Source organism: Eretmochelys imbricata, chromosome 11 (assembly GCF_965152235.1).
Source record: "Eretmochelys imbricata isolate rEreImb1 chromosome 11, rEreImb1.hap1, whole genome shotgun sequence".
Taxonomy (NCBI): Eukaryota; Metazoa; Chordata; order Testudines; family Cheloniidae; genus Eretmochelys; species Eretmochelys imbricata.
In genome coordinates this window covers 69140307-69163094 of record NC_135582.1, presented here as the reverse complement: position 1 = coordinate 69163094, position 22788 = coordinate 69140307, and the positions used below count along the sequence as shown (strand labels likewise).

At 44.8% G+C, this 22788-nt stretch overlaps 1 protein-coding gene across 2 annotated transcripts in view; it reads right to left on the bottom strand.

Annotated features, from left to right (window-relative positions):
* UBE2F (ubiquitin conjugating enzyme E2 F (putative)) overlaps positions 1-22788 on the bottom strand; it is a 127979-nt gene that overhangs the window by 34466 nt on the left and 70725 nt on the right. For both annotated transcript variants that reach the window (XM_077829590.1, XM_077829591.1), the window contains 2 exons: positions 12881-12913; positions 9439-9501 (listed from right to left, as the gene is read on the bottom strand). In XM_077829590.1, coding sequence (XP_077685716.1) covers positions 9439-9501; positions 12881-12913 — 96 coding nt within the window. The remainder of the gene's footprint in view (positions 1-9438; positions 9502-12880; positions 12914-22788) is intronic.

The window sequence follows — 22788 nt, the reverse complement described above, 5'->3', positions numbered from 1 at the left end:
TCACAGTCGTAAAGACTCTGCTGCTCCTGCAGCTACAACTTTGCTGCTGCCCCAGTCCATGACCTAGCCCTTGAAGAGGCAGGGGAAAACTTTTCTCCTTTCTTTTTTCTTTAAACAAACATGTACAGAAGTACTGGATGAGGAGGAAAGGAGAAGAGCAGTAGCACTCATACTTGAAGTCCCTTGCTCATACAGTACTTCTCTGTGAGCGTTACAGCCTTGTTGAAGTGGTTTTACAGCTCTGTAACAAAACGGTGCACTCTCCTCTTTTAATGCTGACAGTTTAGTGCAGCCTTTAAATTGGCCATTGCGAGCAACTAAACACTCTCCCATGTCATTGGATGAAAGCTGCTGTCAGACTCCGTAAAATGGCAGCTTTTATGGCTCTGGCTGGTGTATGCAACAGCAAGCCACAAAGGTGTAGCTCCTCCAATCTTCTGGTGCTAGGTGCTCACTAGCTTCCTCCTCTCTGAATGGTGCATGCGCCAGAAAGCCACAGTGAGGCAGTTACCCCTGACACTCATGCTGTTCAGTATATATTTGTGTTCTTTATCATACATGTAAGACATTTAACAAATCCGGGGCTTTAGTATAGGTCTATATGGCCAAACAAAAACAAAACACAAAACACCCCACACCCATGCAGCAGAGTCTCAGAGCCTGGGTCTACAGACTTGGGCTTGAGTTATGGCACTAAAAATAGCCATCACCGCTGCTGTGTCCTGCTGTCAGCAGACGGTGAAGTACGACTGCTAACAGTCATCATCCACCGCTTCTGCTGTAACTCTGCTCTCCTGCTTTTGTAAATGAGCTCGGTCTCAATAGCAAATTTCTCCATGTTGTCATCATCCACTGCTTCCGCTGCAACTCTGCTCTCCTGGTGCCATGAATCCAGTTCACAGGTCCTCTCGTCGTTCTGTATAAATATCTATTCTCGTGGCATCCGTCGTCATCCACCGCTTCCACTGCAACTCTGCTCTTCTGCAGACGCCATACCACAGCAAGCATGGAGTCCATTCAGCTCACTGCTGCTGTTGTGAGCATAGTCAACACCTTGCGCCTTATCCTGGAGTATATGCAGAACCGGGCTAAGAGATGCCAGCACGAGGACGATTTTGATGAGGACATGGACACAGATGTTCCTGAAAGCACGGGCTATGGCAATTGGGACATCATGGCAGCGGTGGGGCTGGTTGATACAGTGGAACGCTGATTCTTAGCCTGGCAAACAAGCACAGAGTGGTGGGACCGCATAATGTTGCGGGTATGGGATGATTCACCGTGGCTGCGAAACTTTCCCATGCATAAGGCCACTTTCCTGGAACTCTGAGAGTCGCTTTCCCGCACCCTGAAGCGCAGGAATACCAAGATGAGAGCTGCCCTGACAGTTGAGAAGCGAGTGGCGATAGCCCTGTGGAAGCTTGCTACCCCTGACTGCTACCGGTCAGTCGGGAATCAATTTGGAGTGGGCAAATCTACTGTGGGGCTGCTGTCATCCAAGTAGCCAATGCAGTCATTGACATTCTGTTTTTAAGAGTAGTGACTCTGGGAAATGCGCGGGTCATAGTGGATGGCTTTGCTGCAATGGGTTTCCCTAACTGTGGTGGGGCGATAGACTGAATGCATATCCCTATCTTGGCACTGGACCACCTTGCCAATCAGTACATAAACCGCAAGGGGTACTTCTCAATGGTGCTGCAAGCACTGGTAGATCACAAGGGACGTTTCACCGACATCAACGTCGGATGGTCAGAAAAGGTGCATGACGCTCGCATCTTTAGGAACTCCGGGCTATTCGAGCAGCTGCAAAAAGGGACTTCACTTCCCACACCAGAAAATTACCATTGGGGATGCTGAAATGCCAACAGTTATCCTTGGAGACCCAGTCTACCCCTTGCTCCCATGGCTCATGAAGCCGTACACAGGTAGCCTGGACAGTAATAATGAGCAATTCAACTATATGCTGAGCAAGTGCAGAATGGTGGTAGAATGTGCCTTTGGACTTTTAAAAGCTCGCTGCCGCTGTTTGCTGACTAGGTCGGACCTCAGCGCAACCATCATTCCCATTGTTATTGCTGCTTGCTATGTGCTCCATAATATCTGAGAGATTAAGGGGGAAGACGTTTATGGGAGGGTGGGAGGTTGAGATAAAATCGCCTGGTGTCCAATTTTGAGCAGCCAGACACCAGGGTGATTAGAAGACCACAGCAAGGCGCGCTGTGCATCAGAGAGGCTTTTAAAACCAGTTTCATGACTGGCCAGGCTATGGTGTGACAGTTGTGCGTATTTTTCCTTGATGCAAACCCGCCCCCTGTAAGCCAACCACCCTCCCCCCTTGGAAATAAAGTAACTACTCTTTTGAAACCATGCATTCTTTGTTTATTAATTTTAAAAAAGGGAGATAACTGACAAGGTAACCCAGGTGGAGTGGGGTTGGGGAGGAGGGAAGGACAAGGCCACATTGCTTATTGTGGCCACACTACAAATCAAACTGTTTCAATGACAGCCTTCTGTTGCTTGGGCCATCCTCTGGAGTGGAGTGGCTGGGTGCCCGGAGCCTCCCTCACCACATTCTTGGGCATCTGGGTGAGGAGGATATGGAACTTGGGGAGGTGGTCAGGCAGTTGTACAATGGATGCGGCGGGGGTCTGTGCTCTTGTTGGCTTCCCTGTAGCTGCACCAGACGCTTCATCATGTCCATTTGCTCCCCCATTAGCCTTAGCATCGCCTCCTGCCTCTGCTCTTCGCACTCCTGCCTCTGCTCTTCACGCTCACTTACTGCTTTCCTAGCCTCTAACAGCTGTCCCCTATCAGTGCAGGAAGACTGCATGTGCTTGGAAAACATGTCATCGCGAGTGCGTTTTTTTCACCTTCTAATCTGCAGTAACCTCAGGGATGAAGATGATAGGGGGAGCCTAGAAACATTTGCACCTGGGGGGAGATAAAAAGGGAGAGTAACATTTAAGATGATACATTTCTGAGAACAAAAGGGAGACTTTCACAGTGAATCAAGCAATTCACAGCAGACAGCACATGTGCTTTAGGTACAAGGTCGCATTTTGCCTTTTATACTGAGTGCCTGCGGGTATGGTGACACATCACACACAGATGGGCACTAGAATACAGCCATAGTAAGGCAAAGGGTATGCGGGGTTGGCTTCTTATGCATAACATGTCGGAATGGTTTCAAACTGCAGTGCCATCTTTTCCCATAGCAACCAATGGGTTGGGTTTCACATTTAAAAGGAGGGGCTGCGGTTTCTGGGTGGATGTGCAGCACACACCTCCCCCCACCCCACCGCGTGGTTATTCTCTGGGATGATCCCTTTTAGCCAAGCGCAAACAGCCCAGCATGAACGGGGTCCTTTTACTGTTCCCTTACAAAAATTCCCCTATTTCAACCCGGTGACCATGAATGATATCACTCTCCTGAGGCCAACACAGAAAGATATAGACTGAAAGTTGCTTGAATGTGACCAAAACCCAGGACCATTCACTGCCATGCTTTGTGCTGCAATGATTCCAGAATACTTTCAGAGTACCTCCAGGAGAGCTTCATGGAGATGTCCCTGGAGGATTCCCGCTCCATCCCCAGACATGTCAACAGACTTTTCCAGTAGCTGTACTGGCTGCGAATGCATCCCAATTCTTCAGGGCAAATCAAACATTAAACACTATTGCTTTTAAACCCTGTACTGTAGTTACAAATGTGCACTCACCAGAGGTGCCTTCTCCAGCTTCAGGGTTGGGGATCCTGCCTTCAGGCTATTGGCTCCAGGGTGGTGAAAGGTCCTGGCTGCCGGTGAGAATGGATTCACTGCTTGCGTGCTGTGCATTCTCCTCCTCCTTTTCCTCATCCACAAAATCCATCTACCTGTTGCGTGAGACTCCCCCCTTGCAGGTGTCCAGGGACAGCGGTGGGGCAGTCCCCTCCTAGAATGGCATGCAGCTGATCACAGAAGCGGCATGTATGGGGCTCTCACCCGGAGCAACTGTTTGCCTCCTTTATCTTTTGGTTGGCTTGCCTCAGCTCAACTTTCACGTGGCACTGCTGTGTGTCCCTGTTGTAGCCTCTCTCCAACATGCCCTGTGAGATTTTGGCAAATATATTTGCATTTCTTCTTTTTGATCAGAGTTCTGCCTGCACAGATGTTTCTCACCATACAGCAGTCAGATCCAGTGTCTCCCTTTTGATCCATGCTGGAGCTTGTTTGTGATTCTGGGGGGACTGCATGGTCACCTGTCTGCTGAGTTCACCACGCTGACCAAACAGGAAACTAAATTCAAAAGTTCCCGGGGCTTTTCCTGTGTACCTGGCTAGTGCATTGGAGCTCAAAGTGCTGTCTAGAGCAGTAACAACGGAGCACTCTGGGATAGCTAGATCACAGGCCCTGGTTCTCATGGGAGACGTCAATCACCCTGATATCTGCTGGGAGAGCAAAACAGCGGTGCACAGACAATCCAGGAAGTTTTTGGAAAGTGTAGGGGACAATTTCCTGGTTCAAGTGCTGGAGGAACCAACTAGGGGCAGAGCTCTTCTTGACCTGCTGCTCACAAACCGGGAAGAATTAGTAGGGGAAGCTAAAGTGGATGGGAACCTGGGAGGCAGTGACCATAAGATGGTCGAGTTCAGGATCCTAACACAGGGAAGAAAGGAGAGCAGCAGAATACGGACCCTGGACTTCAGAAAAGCAGACTGACTCCCTCAGGGAACTGATGGGCAGGATCCCCTAGGAGAATAACATGAGGGAGAAAGGAGTCCAGGAGAGCTGGCTGTATTTTAAAGAATCCTTATTGAGGTTACAGGGACAAGCCATCCCAATGTGTAGAAAGAATAGTAAATATGGCAGGCAACCAGCTTGGCTTAACAGTGAAATCCTTGCTGATCTTAAACACAAAAAAGAAGCTTACGAGAAGTGGAAGATTGGACAAATGACCAGGGAAGAGTATAAAAATATTGCTCGGGCATGCAGGAGTGAAATCAGGAAGGCCAAATCACACCTGGAGTTGCAGCTAGCAAGAGATGTTAAGAGTAACAAGAAGGGTTTCTTCAGGTATGTTAGCAACAAGAAGAAAGTGTGGGCCCCTTACTGAATGAGGGAGGCAACCTAGTGACAGAGGATGTGGAAAAAGCTAATGTACTCAATGCTGCTTTTGCCTCTAACTTCACGAACAAGGTCAGCTCCCAGACTACTGCACTGGGCAGCACAGCATGGGGAGGAGGCAACCAGCCCTCTGTGGAGAAAGAAGTGGTTTGGGACTATTTAGAAAAGCTGGACTAGCACAAGTCCATGGGGCCGGATGCGCTGCATCCGAGAGTGCTAAAGGAGTTGGCGGATGTGATTGCAGAGCCATTGGCCATTATCTTTGAAAACTCATGGCGATCAGGGGAAGTCCCGGACAACTGGAAAAAGGCTAATGTAGTGCCCATCTTTAAAAAGGGGGAGGAGGAGGATCCTGGGAACTACAGGCCAGTCAGCCTCACCTCAGTCCCTGGAAAAATCATGGAGCAGGTCCTCAAGGAATCAATTCTGAAGCACTTAGAGGAGAGGAAAGTAATCAGGAACAGTCAGCATGGATTCACCAAGGACAAGTCATGCCTGACTAATCTAATTGCCTTCTATGATGAGATAACTGGCTCTGTGGATGAGGGGAAAGCAGTGGACGTGTTGTTCCTTGACTTCAGCAAAGCTTTTGACATGGTCTCGGGGTTTCGGGTAAGGGGTTGGAATGGGGGCAGGGAAGGGGTGGGAAGAGGTGGGGCAGGGGTGAGGCCTCATGGAAGGGGTGGAGTTGGGGGAGGGCCAGGGCAGCAGGGTAGGGGGTCAGTGATGCGGCCCTCGGGCCAATGTACTAGTCCTCATGTGTCCCTGGTGGTCATGAGAGTTTGAGACCCCTGCCTAAGAGTGAGAGACTTAGAAGCTTAATCTATGTAGTTCATGCAAGAGAGATGGTTAAGAGGTGCCTTGATGATAATCTACAAGTATCTGCAAGAGTAGAGATTTCTGATAATCGATGGATCTTTAATCGAGCAGAAAAAGGCATAATAGTTGAAAACCGAAGCTAGACAAATTCAGACTAGAAATAACATGTACATTTTTGACAGTGAGGGTAAATAACCATTGGAACAACTTACCTATGGACATGGTGGATTCTCCATCACTTGAAGTCTTTAAATAAATACTGGTAGTTATGGGCTTGATGCAAAAGTTACTGGGTGACCTTTTACGGTCTCTGTTATGCAGGACATCAGACTAGAATATTATAACAGTCCCTTCTGGCCTTAAAATCTGTGACTATTAATCTTATAACAGATTCAGAGGCATTTCCTTATTGCTTATATCTACAATACAACACTTGTTTGCTAAGAATCAAATAGTAGGGATTCAAATTTTGTGCCTTAACACAAACTACTGAAGGACTTTTTCCAGAACCAGTGAGAGGGCAGACATCTTTGTTATGACTTACCCCAGCCTAATGAGATATATAAGCTTCAGTTTTTCTACATAAATAACCAGAGGCTGGCTTTTAATTAGCTGTTACTACTCCTATCAGACAGGCATATTTAGCCAAATTAGCAGCAAGAGGGTCTCAGCACTTCAAATTTGAATCCAGCGAAATGACATCAATAATATACTGTATTGCTTCCTTTAGCAAATCACAAGGGAACGCTTAATGTGCATTTCTGTTGCTGCTGGAAGCCAAACACACACAATACTAACTACAAAAGCTCTTTTCTTGAAACATTTGTTTCAGACCCTAGGGCTACACTTGAAATTAAAGACATGTCTAAAAGCATCTCATTAATAAAAATTATTCATTAAAATTCTCAATAACTTAACGGTCTGAAAACATTTCTAAAAATACATGAGACGACAGGACAAAAACACTGCAGAGTTTTAACTTCACGATAGTACATGTACACTACATGAGGCATCTATACCAAAGACAGACCAAACCATCACAGACTTCTCTTCATCTCTCACTCTGAGGTTGCCTGCTAGGCACATTAATTTCTGTTTACTGTAAACATTTTTATTCCCCTTAGGTGGCAGCCATTATCTACCTTGGCTGCTGGCATGATGATGATGCACCATTAGCTAGTATAGATCCTCTGCCACTGCAGCTGAGTCATCTCAGTGTCGCTGTCAGCGAGGAACCTCCTGAGAAGCCCTCCAACACTGTGCTGTACATTCATAAATTAAAGCAGCCTCTGCATGATGCAACATGATGGAAAAGTGAACTGAAGATGCAACTGCTATAACAAATCAACCTACCTGAGTAGGAAATTTATTAATTTTTAAAACTGCTTTAGAGAAAATTATCAACCTCTGCAGAATAGGGAAAAAAAAAGAAAAAATTCATTCAAAAATTAGAAGATTTTTAACCCGATAAACCTTCCCAAGACTACTTATCACTTGGAGACACAAGGTGGGTGAGGTAATATCTTTTATTGGACCGACTTCTATTGCTGAGAGACAAGCTTTCGAGCCACACAGAGCTCTTCTTCAGGTCTGGGAAAGGTACTCCCAGCATCCTGAAAGTACTTCCAGACCTAAAGAGGAGCTCTGGATGGCTTGAAAATTTGTCTCTTTTACCAACAGAAGTCGGTCCAATAAAAGATATTGGCTCACCCACCTTGTGTCTAGTATCCGGGGACCAACATGGCTACAACTACACTGCATATCACCTGAAGAAGCATTTGACACTGCCTGGTATAGCAGTATGTATTTTCAAACTTTACTGCTCATTCCCCAATTGCTATTAAAACAAACCTTTCCCTGAAAATCCTATTACTACCATTTTCTTAGTATCACCGTGGATTTTAATTTGCGAGTATAGTTATAGAGATGCAGGATAGTAACTCTTGGCTTTTCATTCTCTGACAAGTGAGACATTATTGCATGATGGGCATGGTTTATTTTAGAGTGCATGGTATTGTGGGTATCCATGTTTATAGTCTCAGCATATTTTATGCAAATCCTTGTTTGTAAGTAGAGTGGTAAAATCCTTGTAAAAATCAACCTAATATCAGAGTCAAACTGAATTCTTTCCTTCTGGCACTTCACAATGAGAAGTCTCTACATGCCAAATTATACTTTCAGGGACACCTGTGTAGCCTCACTGCCTCAGAGGGTTTACACAGATTTAAATGACTATATCTTAGTGCACAATTCTATCTCAAGTTGCATAAGGAGGAAGAGAATCAGGCTCACTCTTTTTTAGCTTTATTGGCTCCATTTTCTTGACTTTTTATTTATGGCTAGTTTCTCTCCGATTTAGTGGCTAGTAAAGCTCCATGACATCCTCTGCTCAAAAGGTGTTCTCTTTTTGGTTTTATCCTATTTCCAGGGAATAAATTCCTTAAAAGTGGAACTCAGGGCAGGGGCTGGACTAAAACTTTCCCAATTTCATGCTGTGTCTTCACTCTGTTTTTCTAAAAAGCACAAACACAGATTATACCAGAATTTACTGTACTATATTGTTATAAGAAATAGTGGGAAAACTAAGCTAGATACACTGGCACTTGTCTTAAAGAAATTATACTTGCTGCTTGACTTCCTGTTTTAATTGAACTCTTCCGATCACTATTAATCTGGAGAATTTCTTTAATCATCGTGCTTAACTTGAACAACACCAAAAAAACCAGAAGAGGTTAATTTGCAATTCAACACTAAACCATAAGAGCTCCAAAGCCCCATAAGCACAACTGTTCAGGCTAAAACGGGAAACTGAAGCCATGCAGGACATGTCTAGCCAATCTTCTGCAAAGGCTCCCACACAAAATCATGTTAAAGACTCATGAAGATCTCAAGTGCCTTCATCAACCCTCCATGATGAACTGATTTTAAACTAGTTCAAATGAAGTTGCTATACATATGAGAGAGTCTGCATGTATATATGAATTACAGCGTGTCCCTAGACAATGTGTGATGAACAAGACATAATTTGGAGACTCCACAAAACAGTAGAAACAGCTTGTTTGGTTTCTTTCCCCACACTATTAAAGATAAATAGTTCTGGTCAATTACAGAGTTTATATCAAGAGAATTAACTCATCCTTATAAGTTTAGGTTCAAACAGACCCATTAACTTTAGATCTTCAATTACATTCTCACTTTAAGATGCATTTTTTTCTAAGTTCTTTATTACTTAGGCCAGTATTTAGTTCCTTGGTAAACCATATTTTGTTTTGTGCAGTTCTTATTTTATATGGGAAAAACTGGATCAGTGGGCATAGTTTTGACAAGAGCAGGACTGCTCGCCATCCTTAAAAGCCTCCTGTTCCCTCTGGCTTAATGAAAAAACATGCAATGCAGGGGTTGTGTAAGACTTACACAAGAAACAGGTGTCTCTCTGGGGGAGGCAGAGGAGGTGGTCAGCTCAAGATGTATACTGGTTTAGGAAAAAAATGCTTTCAGTAAGTTGCTGACTCACCTTGTCTCGCAAATGATGTTCTGCAGCCTCAATATTCAAAGGATCATCAAAATTCAAGAGATCCTGGAAGAGAGTCAGCGTTATTTTTTCTTACTTAAAAAAAATTCCCATCTAGTTATCATATTATGTAAGAGGTTGAAAATACATTTAGTGTGATGAAACAAATAAGATGAGGCCAGCAAGTGCAGTAGGTTTAGAGAAATTGCTTCTTTTATACCTGCAGATCTCTGGTTTAGATCCTATGGGGGGTAAATTCAAACTAGTCTGGTGGTCACAATCCAACCCTTGATTAATTGTTGGCCAAGCGAAGCAAGGCTCTGTGCAATTACAGATTCACAGTAAGAAATCAGTGAACTAGATGGAAGTGCTGCCCCTTGAGACTCCCTCATTTAGTGTCACTTGATGTAACATTTTCCTTAACTCCAGTTCCATGAGTGTCTGGCCTACAGGTGTGTGTCCTGTATTACAAATTGTTGGCCAAGCGACGCAAGGCTCTACACTCCACTTGGTGGCATTTTTCTGATTGTCTGGATATCACATGATTATTTTTGAACATCACCTCTGATCAATTCCAAAATTTCCAGGAATGTTCTAGGCATCAACTGGCAGAGCATCACTGATTTTGGGGAAAAGTGGAAAACTAGAAAAATATGATTTAGAGGAAAACCAGCCCCACAAACTGGCTGGTGCTGCTGGCAGAGGAATCTCTCTGATGGCCCCTGCTGCTGGTTACAGATATTAGAGGCAGCAGTGTAACTTCCTGAGTGGGGAGATTGTGTCGTCTGGAGTCTGACAGACCTTAGAGGGAGGGTTTTAGGGGGGAAACGGGGAGAACAGAGTGGGGGAAGCAGCAGGCACTGCAGGAATAGGGTAGTAGTGGTGGAGGTAAGGGAGGTGGTGGTAGGAGAAGCAGAGACCCGGAGGGGAGTGGTGAGGGTAGAAGCAGGGACATGGTGGGTAGAAGCAGGGACATGGAAGGTAGAAGACAGAGCAGCTCTGAGTGCGAGGCTGGGATGCCTATAACTGCTCATGATTCCCATCTCTGCCCACCATGATCTGGTCCCTGCTACCCTGCTTCTACATCCCTACACATTACTCCCCACCCATCAAATTGCTGCAGGCAGAAGAATCTCTGGAGCTTCCTGCCACTGCTTACTCATCACAGACATCAGTTTAACATGCTGCTCTAGCTCACTCTCTCTGGGTGTACAGTTCAGCTTAGACGCAACAAAGGGTGTGACCTTCTAATGCTGGGCCACATCACATAGCCTCAGTATTACTTCCTCCAAATTTTGTTCTGTGAATCCAGGAAAACTAGTGTTCTGAACTCAAAAAAAAGAAAGACAGAAAGATATGGGGGTGCTGAGGATGAATATACACAAACTGTACAAAAGGGTTAAATACAGTCATTTTAAATTTTACTTCTAAACATCCATCACTCAGTAGTTCCTCCCTCAGAAAAAAGCAGCTGTCTTCTTTTAGCTGAGAACACTGCAAGTGCATTCTACAGCTTACTGGCACGGCTTGCAGTGTCTGTAATATGTGTCACCTGCACTACTATTTGTGCTGTATTTGCAGAAAGACTGAACTTCAACACATTGTTTAAGGAAACCAAGAAGCTGCCAAGAGACAGCGTGTTAATCAAGTCATCATGGAAAATAATGAATAATCACTATGGAAACAAAACCAAGTTTCTCTGGCCAAGGTACAGGTCAGTTTTCCTAATAGTGTGTGATAACAGTGAATCTTTCATAACAGCTATCATTTTATAAGTGTGAAAGGCTCCCATCACTGCCACTATATGGGATTTGCTTCCATGGCAATGAATCTCTATGGTCATTGATTTTGTTTTTTCCCCAACAAATTTACAAGTTTCAATTTTCTCTCCAAACCAAAAGCTGAGCAAGACTCTCAATCATTCACTTACCTTCCTTTGTTTCTAGAAACAAGCCCACATCAGCTTTTAAAAGCGTAATTATTTACAAAAAGCCTTTGAGCATATGCACAGGGGAAATCCAAGATACACGATGAGAGTCTTCTAGGACATTACAAATCTTTGCAGTCTGTCATGCATGATCATCACTCTTTTCAGATGTTCGCCCTGTATATATATTTTATGTCTATTCCTATTGTAGGATTGCACTCTTTTTGTTTCTCTAAACCAGACTCACCCTATTTTAGTTATTTATATTTGTGCTGTATTCTAATTACTCTGCACTGAAAAGTCAAGTGCTCTCCAATCTTTTTATAAATTAATTTACTAAAGGCCCTAATCCAGGCAAATTAAGCCTCATTGGCCCATGAAAGCTCTCAGTTTCCCAGGGTTCTGTGGCCATAATCTTTGTCTATTCAACAAACTTTAGAAAAATATTCCTGGTGGTAGCAGTGATGGTTCAGCTACCCAGCTCCTCCTTCAGGAAATGAGGGACAGAATCCTTCTATCTGAGCTGGGGCTTGAGGAAACAGGGCTGGGCAGACATAGCCAGCAACTCTGCTCCCTGTCCCAGGTGCTTCACTGTGCACTGGGGTAGCTCTTTAGAGAAGTTAGGGCAACCCTTACTGCAGCTGAAGGAAGTGATGGCAATGAGAGCTCAGGTGGCCAGCTTGACCATGATCCCTCTGCTCTCCACCCTTGACCTTCCCACTGCCACCAGGCAGCAGTAAGGGTTATCCATGACAGTCACGCCCCACACCTCTGCCTCAGAGGGGAGGAGGGCTATCTCTACTTGCCTCTAATCTATCAATGGGGGCAGTTTCTGGCTTCTGTTGTATATCTGAGGTGAGGGTTGCTAGCTCCAGTCCTGCCTGTTCCTGCCATTAATCCAGGATTTTACATGTACCCTCCACTTCTCGTAGCTGCCTCTTGTAAATAGGAGGCTCAGGCTTCCTGCTCCTGCCAAATCTTTTCATGTCATGCGGGATTCCATGGGAGCAATCTCATGTTTTAATTCAGTGTCAGGCCCTATTCTCATTCTGGGAGTTGGAGATCCTCAGAGCCCCTCACACCTCCAACATGTGTTTAATGATTATAATTGGCAATAATTAAACCTATATTGGGCAATTTTTTATCCCAACCCTCAACTTTTCAGGATTACAGCAATACCAGTTATCTGCCAAAGTAATCCTCACATTCCCAGCACAATAACTCACTGAAGGAATTTAGGATTTGTGGAAAACCCTAAGCAACTCGTTACCAAAGGCTGAACCATAGATTTATAACTATAAATACAAAAAAATATTAAGGAAGACAGCATATGCCCTTCTGTATGATAATCCCCATGGCTAGCTAATAAATGGGGTTAATTAAACACCACGAAAGACAGGAGGAACACGAACATTAACTATAAAAGAGACACTGGATCAGGTCTATACCAAGTAACTTCGAAAACCACCTGACAGGGAAAACAAAATTTAGCTGCATGCATTGCATCGTCTTACTTACTGTAAATAAAGAGTTCAATCCCCAAACAACATCCTGAAAAGGAAAAACAACAAAATCAGTCACGTGTACTTAAAATATTTTGTACATTTTAACATCCTTTACATTTCTATTAACCCAGCAAAATGATGGAAAGTCTTAAATCTAGGAAAGGAGGTGAGTATTGGGTGGCTTTTCTTTATATTCAAAATGTTTAAAACTTTCCCAATATTTATTTCAATACATAACATGCAAAAAAGCACTTATTCAGGGCTTTAAGCACCTTTGAGACATTTAAAAACCGTCATCAAGTACAAGTAGCACATGGTGAATAATTTTTCTGTTAACATAAACACATCCATTTTAAAATTTTGTGTAAATATTCACACTCTGAAACCGCACTCACCCCTTCTGTGTTCAAGGAAAAGAAACAAGACTGAGTGACTGATCACACCAATAAAAACTGAACACCACAGCTCAGATTTCAAATAGGAAGTATCAGGTACTCGCGGTGAACTGTACGTGATCAATCCATAACATACAAAAATGTGACAAAATATTTGTCAAATAGACATGAAATATCAAATTTGAGAAAGCTGATCTATATGTGAATATTCTGAAAGTAGGAGAAGAGGCTACATTTATCAAATTAATTATTCATTGCAAATTATTTGCTCGCCTCTACCTCCAAGTTTTCTTTAACTGAATAGGGACAATCAATGTGCAATTACAGATTCACAGTAAGAAATCAGTAAACTAGATGGAAGTGTTGCCCCCTGAGACTCCCTCATTTAGAGTCATTTGATGTAACATTTTCCTTAACTCCAGTTCCATGACTGTCTGGCCTACAGGTGTGTGTCCCGAGTTACAAATTTCATGGGCTGACAAACAACGAGCAAGATTAAGTGATAAGACATTACTACAGTTAATTGAATCAGAGACTGTAAAACAGAGCTCCTAGAAAACCTTCTCTCAGACTATGTCTTCAATTTTTAAAAAAGATGGGTTTTATACAGCAAGGTATCTTATACATTAGGCAGCCCACTGTAAACTCCTACTAGAGAAGATGCACTCTAGTTTTTACCATGAGATAAAGTCACCACGGTACCTGCCAGCCTTAGACTGACCTCACCTAGTTCACCTCACTACAGTGCTGTGACTGCAATAGGATTTTACGCCTGGAGAGCTAAGGTGAGTTAGTTGTCCTAATCTAAACACACACCTTTTTTGGCCATGCAGACAACCCCTCAGAGAAATAAACCCTTCTCACTATGGCATAGAAAACAAAATGCATTTTATGCTCATTTAACATCTTGCAATATTTGCTTATAAAAAAAGGTTGAATGAATGGATGCATTTTAGCTTGTTTACTACTCTGGTCCCTCAGAACTTAGTCAAAATGATGAGGTATGGTAATACATAATACCTTAACAACTCTGTCAATAGTTACGATTACAAAAGCTGGCAGAGGACATGATGTCAGCATTATCTGATGAATAGTTTTTTTTTACTGCCCCATTTATGTATTTTATACAAAAACACCCTCTGTTCATCTATTTTTAATCATACAGATCAGCAAAGTAACATTAGGGAATAATAATATTTTAGCTTGTTCAGCACTTTCTTCTAATGGAGTTTCTAAAGTCATCAGTGCTAGTAAACACTGCAAACCTCCTGAAGTCACTGAAGTATTCCACAAGGACAGAACATTACTGTTTAAATTTATAGTAAAAGAGTAGGAATTTCAGATGTTTAAGGTGCACAAATAGCCTAGAATTCTTAAGAATGTGGTGGTGAGCAGTCATCCTCACCAGAAATGATCTAATTAGCATGCTATCATTCATTTTCAGGGCCAGAAAACAAAAGCGTTTGGAAAAAGGGAGAAAAGACCGTTACCTTTCTGTAACTGGTGTTCATCGAGATGTGTTGCTCCTGTCCATTCCACATTAGGTGTGTTTACTCGTCATGCACTGGTGCCGGAAGTTTTTCCCTCAGCAGTATCGATAGGGGAGCAGCTCTGGTGCCCTCTGGAGTGGCGCCCGTATGGTGCAGTATAAGGGGCGCTGCCATCTCCCCTCACCCTCAATTCCCTTGTGCTGGAAACTCCAACAGTGGGGAAGGAGGGCGGGTTGTGGAATGGACATGAGCAATACATCTCGAAAAACACCAGTTATGGAAAAGGTAACTGTCTTTTCTTCTTCAAGTGCTTGCTCATATCCATTCCATATTAGGTGACTTCCAGCAGTTTCTGTTGAGACGGGTAGGAATTCATGGTTGCACAGATTGTAATACAGCTCTGCCGAACCCAGCGTCATCTCTAGCCTGTTGAGTGATGGTATAATGAGATGCGAACGTGTGGACTGAGGACCACGTTGCAGTTCTACAGATGTCCTGGATCGGGATGTGTGCCAGGAAGGCCGCCAAAGACACCTGCGCTCTAGTCGAATGAGCCCTGACGACTGGTGGCGGGGGGACCTTTGCTAGCTCATAACAGGTCCTTCTGCAAGAGGTGATCCAGTTGGAAATCCTCTGCAAAAAAACCAGAAGGCCCATCCTCCTATCTACTGTAGCGATGAAGAGCTGGGTCGATTTACGGAAAGGCTTGGTACACTCCAAGTAAAAAGCCAAGGCCCTCCGGACATCCAGTGCGTGCAGACGCCTCTCCTCAGCAGTCTTGTGCGGCTTCGGACTGAACACTGGCAAAAATATATCCTGGCTCATGTGGAAGAAAGATCCCACCACCGGCAGGAAGGCTGGGTGGGGCCGCAGCTGGACCTTGTCCTTATAAAAAACTGTGTAAGGTGGTTCCAAGGTCAAGGCCTTAATTACTGAGACTTGTCTCGCCGAGGTCACCGCCACCAGGAAAGCGACCCTCCAGGACAAATAGGAAAGGGAGCAGGAGCCCAGCAGCTCAAAAGGCGGGCCGCTGAGCCTGGAGAGGACCAGGTTAAGGTCCCACTGCGAGACAGGGGCCCGTACCTGCGGGTAAAGCCTCTTGAGGCGCCTCATAGAATCATAGAATATCAGGGTTTGAAGGGACCTCAGGAGGTCATCGAGTCCAAGCCCCTGCTCAAAGCAGGACCAATCCCCAACTAAATCATCCCAGCCAGGGCTTTGTCAAGCCTGATCTTAAAAACCTCTAAGGAAGGAGAGTCTACCATCTCCCTAGGTAACACATTCCACCCTCCTAGTGACATAGTTTTTCCTAATATCCAACCTAAACCTCCCCCACTGCAACTTGAGACCATTACTCCTCATTCTGTCATGGAACCTGACAGTCATGTCATGAGAAAAGACTGTCTGACCTTGGACTGGCTGGTGGAATGCGGAGATGGCTGCAAGATGCACTCTGATGGAAGAATGCACCAGACCCTGGTTCCTGAGCTGCAGTAAGTAGTCCAAGATGGACTCAACTGAAGAATGCGAGGGAGAAATGCCACGCTCCGACGCCAAGCGGGAAGACCTCATCCACTTGGCCAGGTAAGTTAGTCTCGTGGATGGCTTCCTACTTCCCAGGAGGACCTGCTCGACCTCCTCCAAGCAGGTACTCTCCTCTGGGTTCAACCACGAAGCATCCACACTGAGAGGTGTAGAGACTCGAGGTTGGGGTGTAGGAGCCGACCATGATCCTGAGAGAACAGATCAGACAGCAGGGAAGGGGCCAGTGAGGGGCCACCATCATGTTCATGAGCGTGCTGAACCAGTGCTGGCAAGACCACGCGGGGCAATCATGATAACCTGTGCCTTGTCCCTCTTGAACTTTACTAGGACCCGGGTGACCAGAGGGATTGGAGGGAACGCATGCATCAGACCCTCGGCCCACAACAGGAGGAAGGCATCGGAGAGGAGACTTTGCTCAGGCCCTGCCGGGAGCAAAGCCGATGGCACTTTCTGGTTTGCCTCGTGGCAAACAGATCTACTCAGGGAATTCCCCACCTCTGGAAGATCATGAGGGCGACCTCCGGGTGGAGCGACCACTCATGGTGAGAGGAGAAGTCCCTGCTGAGGTGATCTTCTAGGGTGTTCCTGATGCCAGGGAGGTGAGCAGCTTCCAGATGGATGTCGTGGCCAATGCAGAAGTCCCAGAGATGGAGAGCCTACTGGCAGAGAGCCAAAGAGCGCGCTTCTCCTTGCCTGTTGATGTAGAACATTGAGGCTGTATTGTCCATCAGGACTCTCACCACTTTGCCTGACAGGTGTGGCAGGAAGACCCCACAGGCCAGCTGGACCACTCTGAGCTCCTTTACATTTATGTGTAATGTTGTCTCCTGCAGGGTCCACATCCCCTGGGTCCGGAGATGTCCAAGGTGTGCCCCCCCAACCAAGCTCCAAAGCGTCCAACACTAGCTCTACAGATAGAGCGGGACTGTGAAATGGGACTTCTTCCAGAACCTTCTCGCAATCGGTCCACCACCGCAGCGACGTGCGAACTGCCAGAGGAACGGTTATGATCTTTTCCAGGTTGTCCCTGGATTGGGAATAGGTCGATGCCAGCCATTGCTGCAGGGCTGCATGCGGAGTCTGGCATGGCGGACCACGTATGTGCAAGCTGCCTTATGGCCTAGTAGGCGTAGGCACGCCCTGGCTGTTGTCAGGGGAAATGCGGACACTTCCGTGATGAGGTCCATCAGGGCCTGAAACCTGTCTAACAGCAGGAATGGTCTCGCCCGGGTTGAGTCGAGCATGCCCCCGCTGAATTCTATCCTTAGAACTGGAACTAACGTGGACTTTTTGTGGTTGACCAGTAGTCTCAAGGAGCGGCATGTGATTGTAGTACAGTGATGTCGTGTTGGACCTGAGCCTCGGAATTGCCTTTGACAAGCCAGTCGCAGAGTTTCGGGTAAATATGGATACCCCAACACCCGAGATAGGCCGTGACTACTGCCATGTGCTTGGCAAACACTCTTAGTGCTATAGCCAGGCCAAACGGAAGGACCAGACTCTGGTAGTAGGCCGAACCAACTGTAAAATGGAGAAAGCGTCTGTGTCCTGGAAAGACCGCTACGTGAAAGTATGTTGACTGAACTTCAACACATTGTTTAAGGAAACCAAGAAGCTGACATGGGACACTGTGTGTGTTAATCAAGTCATCATGGAAAATAATGAATAATCACTATGGAAACAAAACCAAGTTTCTCTGGCCAAGGTTCGGGTCAGTTTTCCTAGCAGTTTGTGATAGCTGTTATAGAATGATAACAGTGAATCTTTTATAAGTGTGAAAGTCTCCCATCACTGCCACTATTTGGGATTTGCTTCCATGGCAATGAATCTCTACGGTCATCAGGAGGTCATCTAGTCCAACCCCCTGCTCAAAGCAGGACCAACCCCAATTAAATCATCCCAGCAATAGCTTTGTTAGGGTTTCCTCTACAGTGAAAATGCATAGAGGAGGAAAAGGCTCCCTGTGCCCACATCATAATTCTACCACAATGGCACAGAACCAACCAAAAATTTAGCCCTGTGTAAAAAGGTCATACTGTACACATATGTTTGTACACATCAATATGTGTGATTTTGAATGCCAATACTACATACAGATTGTCTTCTGCATAAGTAGCCTATGAAACAATTATACTCAGTAGACTGCTGGGAGACCCAAACAAATTAGAAAAGGAGTACTTGTGGCACCTTAGAGACTAACCAATTTATTTGAGCATGAGCTTTCGTGAGCTACAGCTCACTTCATCGGATGCATACCGTGGAGTGAGCTGTAGCTCACGAAAGCTCATGCTCAAATAAATTGGTTAGTCTCTAAGGTGCCACGAGTACTCCTTTTCTTTTTGCGAATACAGACTAACACGGCTGTTACTCTGAAACCAAACAAATTAGTGACCCACTGGAAATTCGTGAATTTGTGAATAAATAGAAGAACTAGAAATAGAAGGAACATGCAAAGTGTATTTTTAAATCATGTATACTATACCTGCATAAAAAAGTACAGCACTATTTGTTCCTCTGAAAAGTGGGAAGAAACTAGCAGTTTGTGTATTAACAACAACCCATATAGTATGTGACTGCAGTCGGTGGCTGTAGAACTTGATGCAGAATTGTGCTAGACAGAATTGAAGTCTTTTTTTGGGAGGGGGGTCTGGGAGAGAGGGGACCTTAGGTTTCTTGCTCTTTTGGTTGCAACAAAATATTCCAAATGGGAATCAAGAGTGCAAACCAGTGCAGTGGCATCTGCAGGATACTAATTCTAAGAAAAATAGCAACAATTTAAATTTCAGCACATCGTTAACTATTGCACTGCTTATAATTTATCTTAAGGTGTTCCAAAATTTCCCCTCTGCTGTACTGAGGTTCTTTAGAATTCAGGACCTTAGATACAGTATTTAGGTCAAGCCAGCTCCAGAGAACACAGGATTTTGCCTATAAAATATGCAGATTTGCAAGGTTGTAGGTTGTCAGAGCACATCGCAAATCCCATCTATTTAACCAGGCTTTGGGGGTTAGGGAAGGTGCAAGACAATTGGTATTATTAGTGTGGGGGCTATTTTATGCAGCAGATGTTTGAAAAAAATTGGTCTTTTTTTATTTTGATTTTTTATATTTGTATGGATTCTGTTTTATAATTGACAAATATACCTATGTAGTTAAATAAAACGTATTTGTTTGCATAGAAATCAAAATTAAGAAAGTAAACCAACATAACATGAGCCCCTGCAGAGTGCTGTGGCTCTGGAGGTCAAAGTTGCAGTCCCTGCTATGCTGACCAAGAGGGTGACCATCACTTACTGCTGCAACTGTTTGGGCCAAAGCATGGTGAATCCAACATAAGGCACATCAGAAGATCAACATGTCAGTACAAAGGTTGATTGATGAAGGTCTCTCTTTCTTTGCCCCATAACATTGTTTCATACTTGTGTTGGGTCTAAAAATCATTACTTTGAAAAAAACAAAAACGCCCTACAGATTTATTTATGCCACCCCAAATAAAGAAAAAATTGCAACTCCAAAATGCCTCCCTTTCAGATTTAGCAATAGTGACTTAAAATACAAAGTGCTGCTTGTAAAATAGTTTCTCCTGAGATTGAAGAATTTTAAAGCATCTCATTTGGTCGGAAGACCTACTTCTGTTCTAGTCGCCAACCTTAGCAAGTAGGTAATTCACATCCATTTCACAGTCTGCTATCAAACCTACACCAAAATTATGCCTTTGACACACTGCCTTTGACTTGTATAACTGTGTTCTCAGATGTCTGAAAGATTAACTACATAGTGTTTTTCAGAGTGTAAAAATGTAAATTACCAATAAGATTTTCCTTTTATATGCAAGAAGTGTTTAACTATTTATTTAATTTAAAAAGTCAGACAAAAGCAGCTAAAGAACTACACCATGGAAACTCCCTAAACAAAACTATTAAGGAGTACTTCTTATCGAATAGACTCTAGTTAATTATACTGAAGATTGAGACTTTTGCATCTTGTAGCTAACACATGTTTGACAAGACATTTGGTAAAATATTTATCACTTGGAATCAAGAAAAGGAAATAGTCATACTCACACACAGAGACGTCTCCTGTTACTTTTTTTTTTTTTTTTTTTAAACTAGAGTAGTGATCAACAGGAAAAAATCTATTTGCACATGCTCAGTAGACACTTAGTGCGTGATACTGCAACCTTAATATTTATTTAAAATAGTATTTTTATTACTTACTAGCCAAATGAAAACAATTTACTTAAGGTGGACGTCACTCATTTTATATTTATCTAGATTACAGAGTATTTAAAATATTAGTATAAAATGCTTTATTTAGCATGAAAGAAGGAAGAAAGAATGGGAAACCTCTGAATTCCTCCTAGTCTCATTTACTTTCTTCCCTCCAAAGCAGTTGTCACCACCGGTAAATCGCGATCGACTGGTCGATCATGGAGTCTCTGCCCAGTCTATCACAGTCTCTGGCCGCTAAAAGTCCAGTGGCACAGCAGGGCTAAGGCACGCTCCCTGCCTGTCCTGGCCCCACACTGCTCCTGGAAGCGGCTGGCATGTCCCTGCGTCGGGAGGGGGTGGGGTCTCCACGTGCTGCTCCTACCTGTAGGCACTGCCCCCACAGTGGAACGGGAACGGTAAACTGCGGCCAATGGGAGCTGCGGGGGGCTGTGCCTACAGGGAGGGGCAGTGCAAGGAGCCATGTGCCTGCCTCCAGGGGCCGCAAGGACATGTTGGCAGCTTCTGGGAGTGGCACAGGGCCGGGGTGGGCGGGCAGGCAGGCAGGGAGCCTGCCTTAGCCCCGCTGCACCACCCACCTGGAGCCACCTGAGATTAGGGCCGGCAAGAGCCCGCACCCCAACCCCCTGCCCTAGCCCTGAGCCCCTCCCAGACCCCAACCCCCTACCCCAGCCCTGAGCCCCCTCCTGCACCCAAACTCCCTCCCAGAACTTGCATCCCTTACCTCCTCTTGCACCCCAACCCCCTGTCCCAGGCTCAACCTGGAGCCCCCTCGCACACTCTGAACCCCTCGGCCCCAGCCTAGAGCCTGCACCCCAACCCCCTGTTCCAGCCCAGTGAAAGTGGGTGAGGGAGAGCGCATGACGGGGGGGGGGGGGGGGATGAAGTGAGCGTGGTGGGGTAGATTCTGGGTTGCACTTATTCAAAAAGTGATCTTGTGCTTAAAAAGGTTGGAGACCACTGCTCCAAAGTAATATTTGAACGTTTCTGAAGAATTTCAGAATCAGTAAACAAGCTCTGTTTCAGTTTCAGAGAGACAGAGTCAGCCATGCATGTCACAGGCTCCGAATCCGTAACAGCATGCATACCAAAACAACATACTTTCTTCTTACTGGAGCCCTTGATATTTGCCCCTATAGTTACATTACAGCATAGCAGACTTTCTTTTATAAACCAGCGCTCCCACTGGATTTCTGAACTAGCTTCAGAATGAACAACACTACAATGATAATGAAAACTAAATGCAACTCCCCCCCATGAGACTAGGCAACAGGAATATACTCCCACTAAATAATTCTGTATTCAGAAAGTATTACCAAAGTTTTGGAAAACAGGAATGGCTTCATTAAATTCTTCTAGTGTACTCTGCCATCCTCATGAAATGTCTTTTACATGTCTGGGAGCAATAATTACTACCATTCAAAAACAGGGAAACTGCAAGAAACAGTTAAAAGAAACAGGGTATGTTTTTGCACATTTCTTATGAAGCAGGGATTATTAAAGGTCATAGTTTTTTGTTTTTTTTAAAAAAATAAGCGTTCTTTCACTAATTTTCCAGAGAGACAAGATGAGTGCACTCTGTCTCTCTCATATCCTGGGACCAATAAAACTATACGCTGATTTCTCCATGAAGTTTAAAAAATGAAAGTCAGTCCCACAAAGTCTGTAATGCAGTTACGCTACAGAAATCAAAACAATGAACTTAACCCATAGTCTTGAGACTAGGTAAAGGAGAAATATCAGACTCAAAGTGAAAGTATATTTTATGACAACAGTAGTATAAAGAAAAAAAATTAGGTCCTCAGTTGATGTGAATCGCACCTGGTGAATGTTGTGGCAGGGGCTGGTTCTCTTGGCCAGAAGACATTTGATTTTCTACAGTATGTCTTCTTGATAAGGAGTAGCTCAAGAGTATTCTCAAAATATGCAGGGACAAATGTGGTGAGCTTTTTGAAAGTCTGATTTTATATCAAACACTGCTCAGGAGCCACGTGCCTGAGCATGGGCCAGAGGTGAAAGCAAGCAAGAGCCGGTATGGCCTGCCGGACCTGACCGGCTTCCCCAGGCTGGCGATTTAAAGGAGCTGGGGCTCCCTGCAGTGGCTGGAGCCTCGGGCCCTTTAAATTGCCTCCCGAGCCCCACTGTCGGAGCCCTGGGGTAGCAGTGGCAGGGCTCCGGTGGTGACTTAAAGGACCTTGGGCCCCAACCGCTGCAGGGAGCCCCGGGCCTGCCGGAGCCCTGCCGCTGCTACCCTGGGGCTCA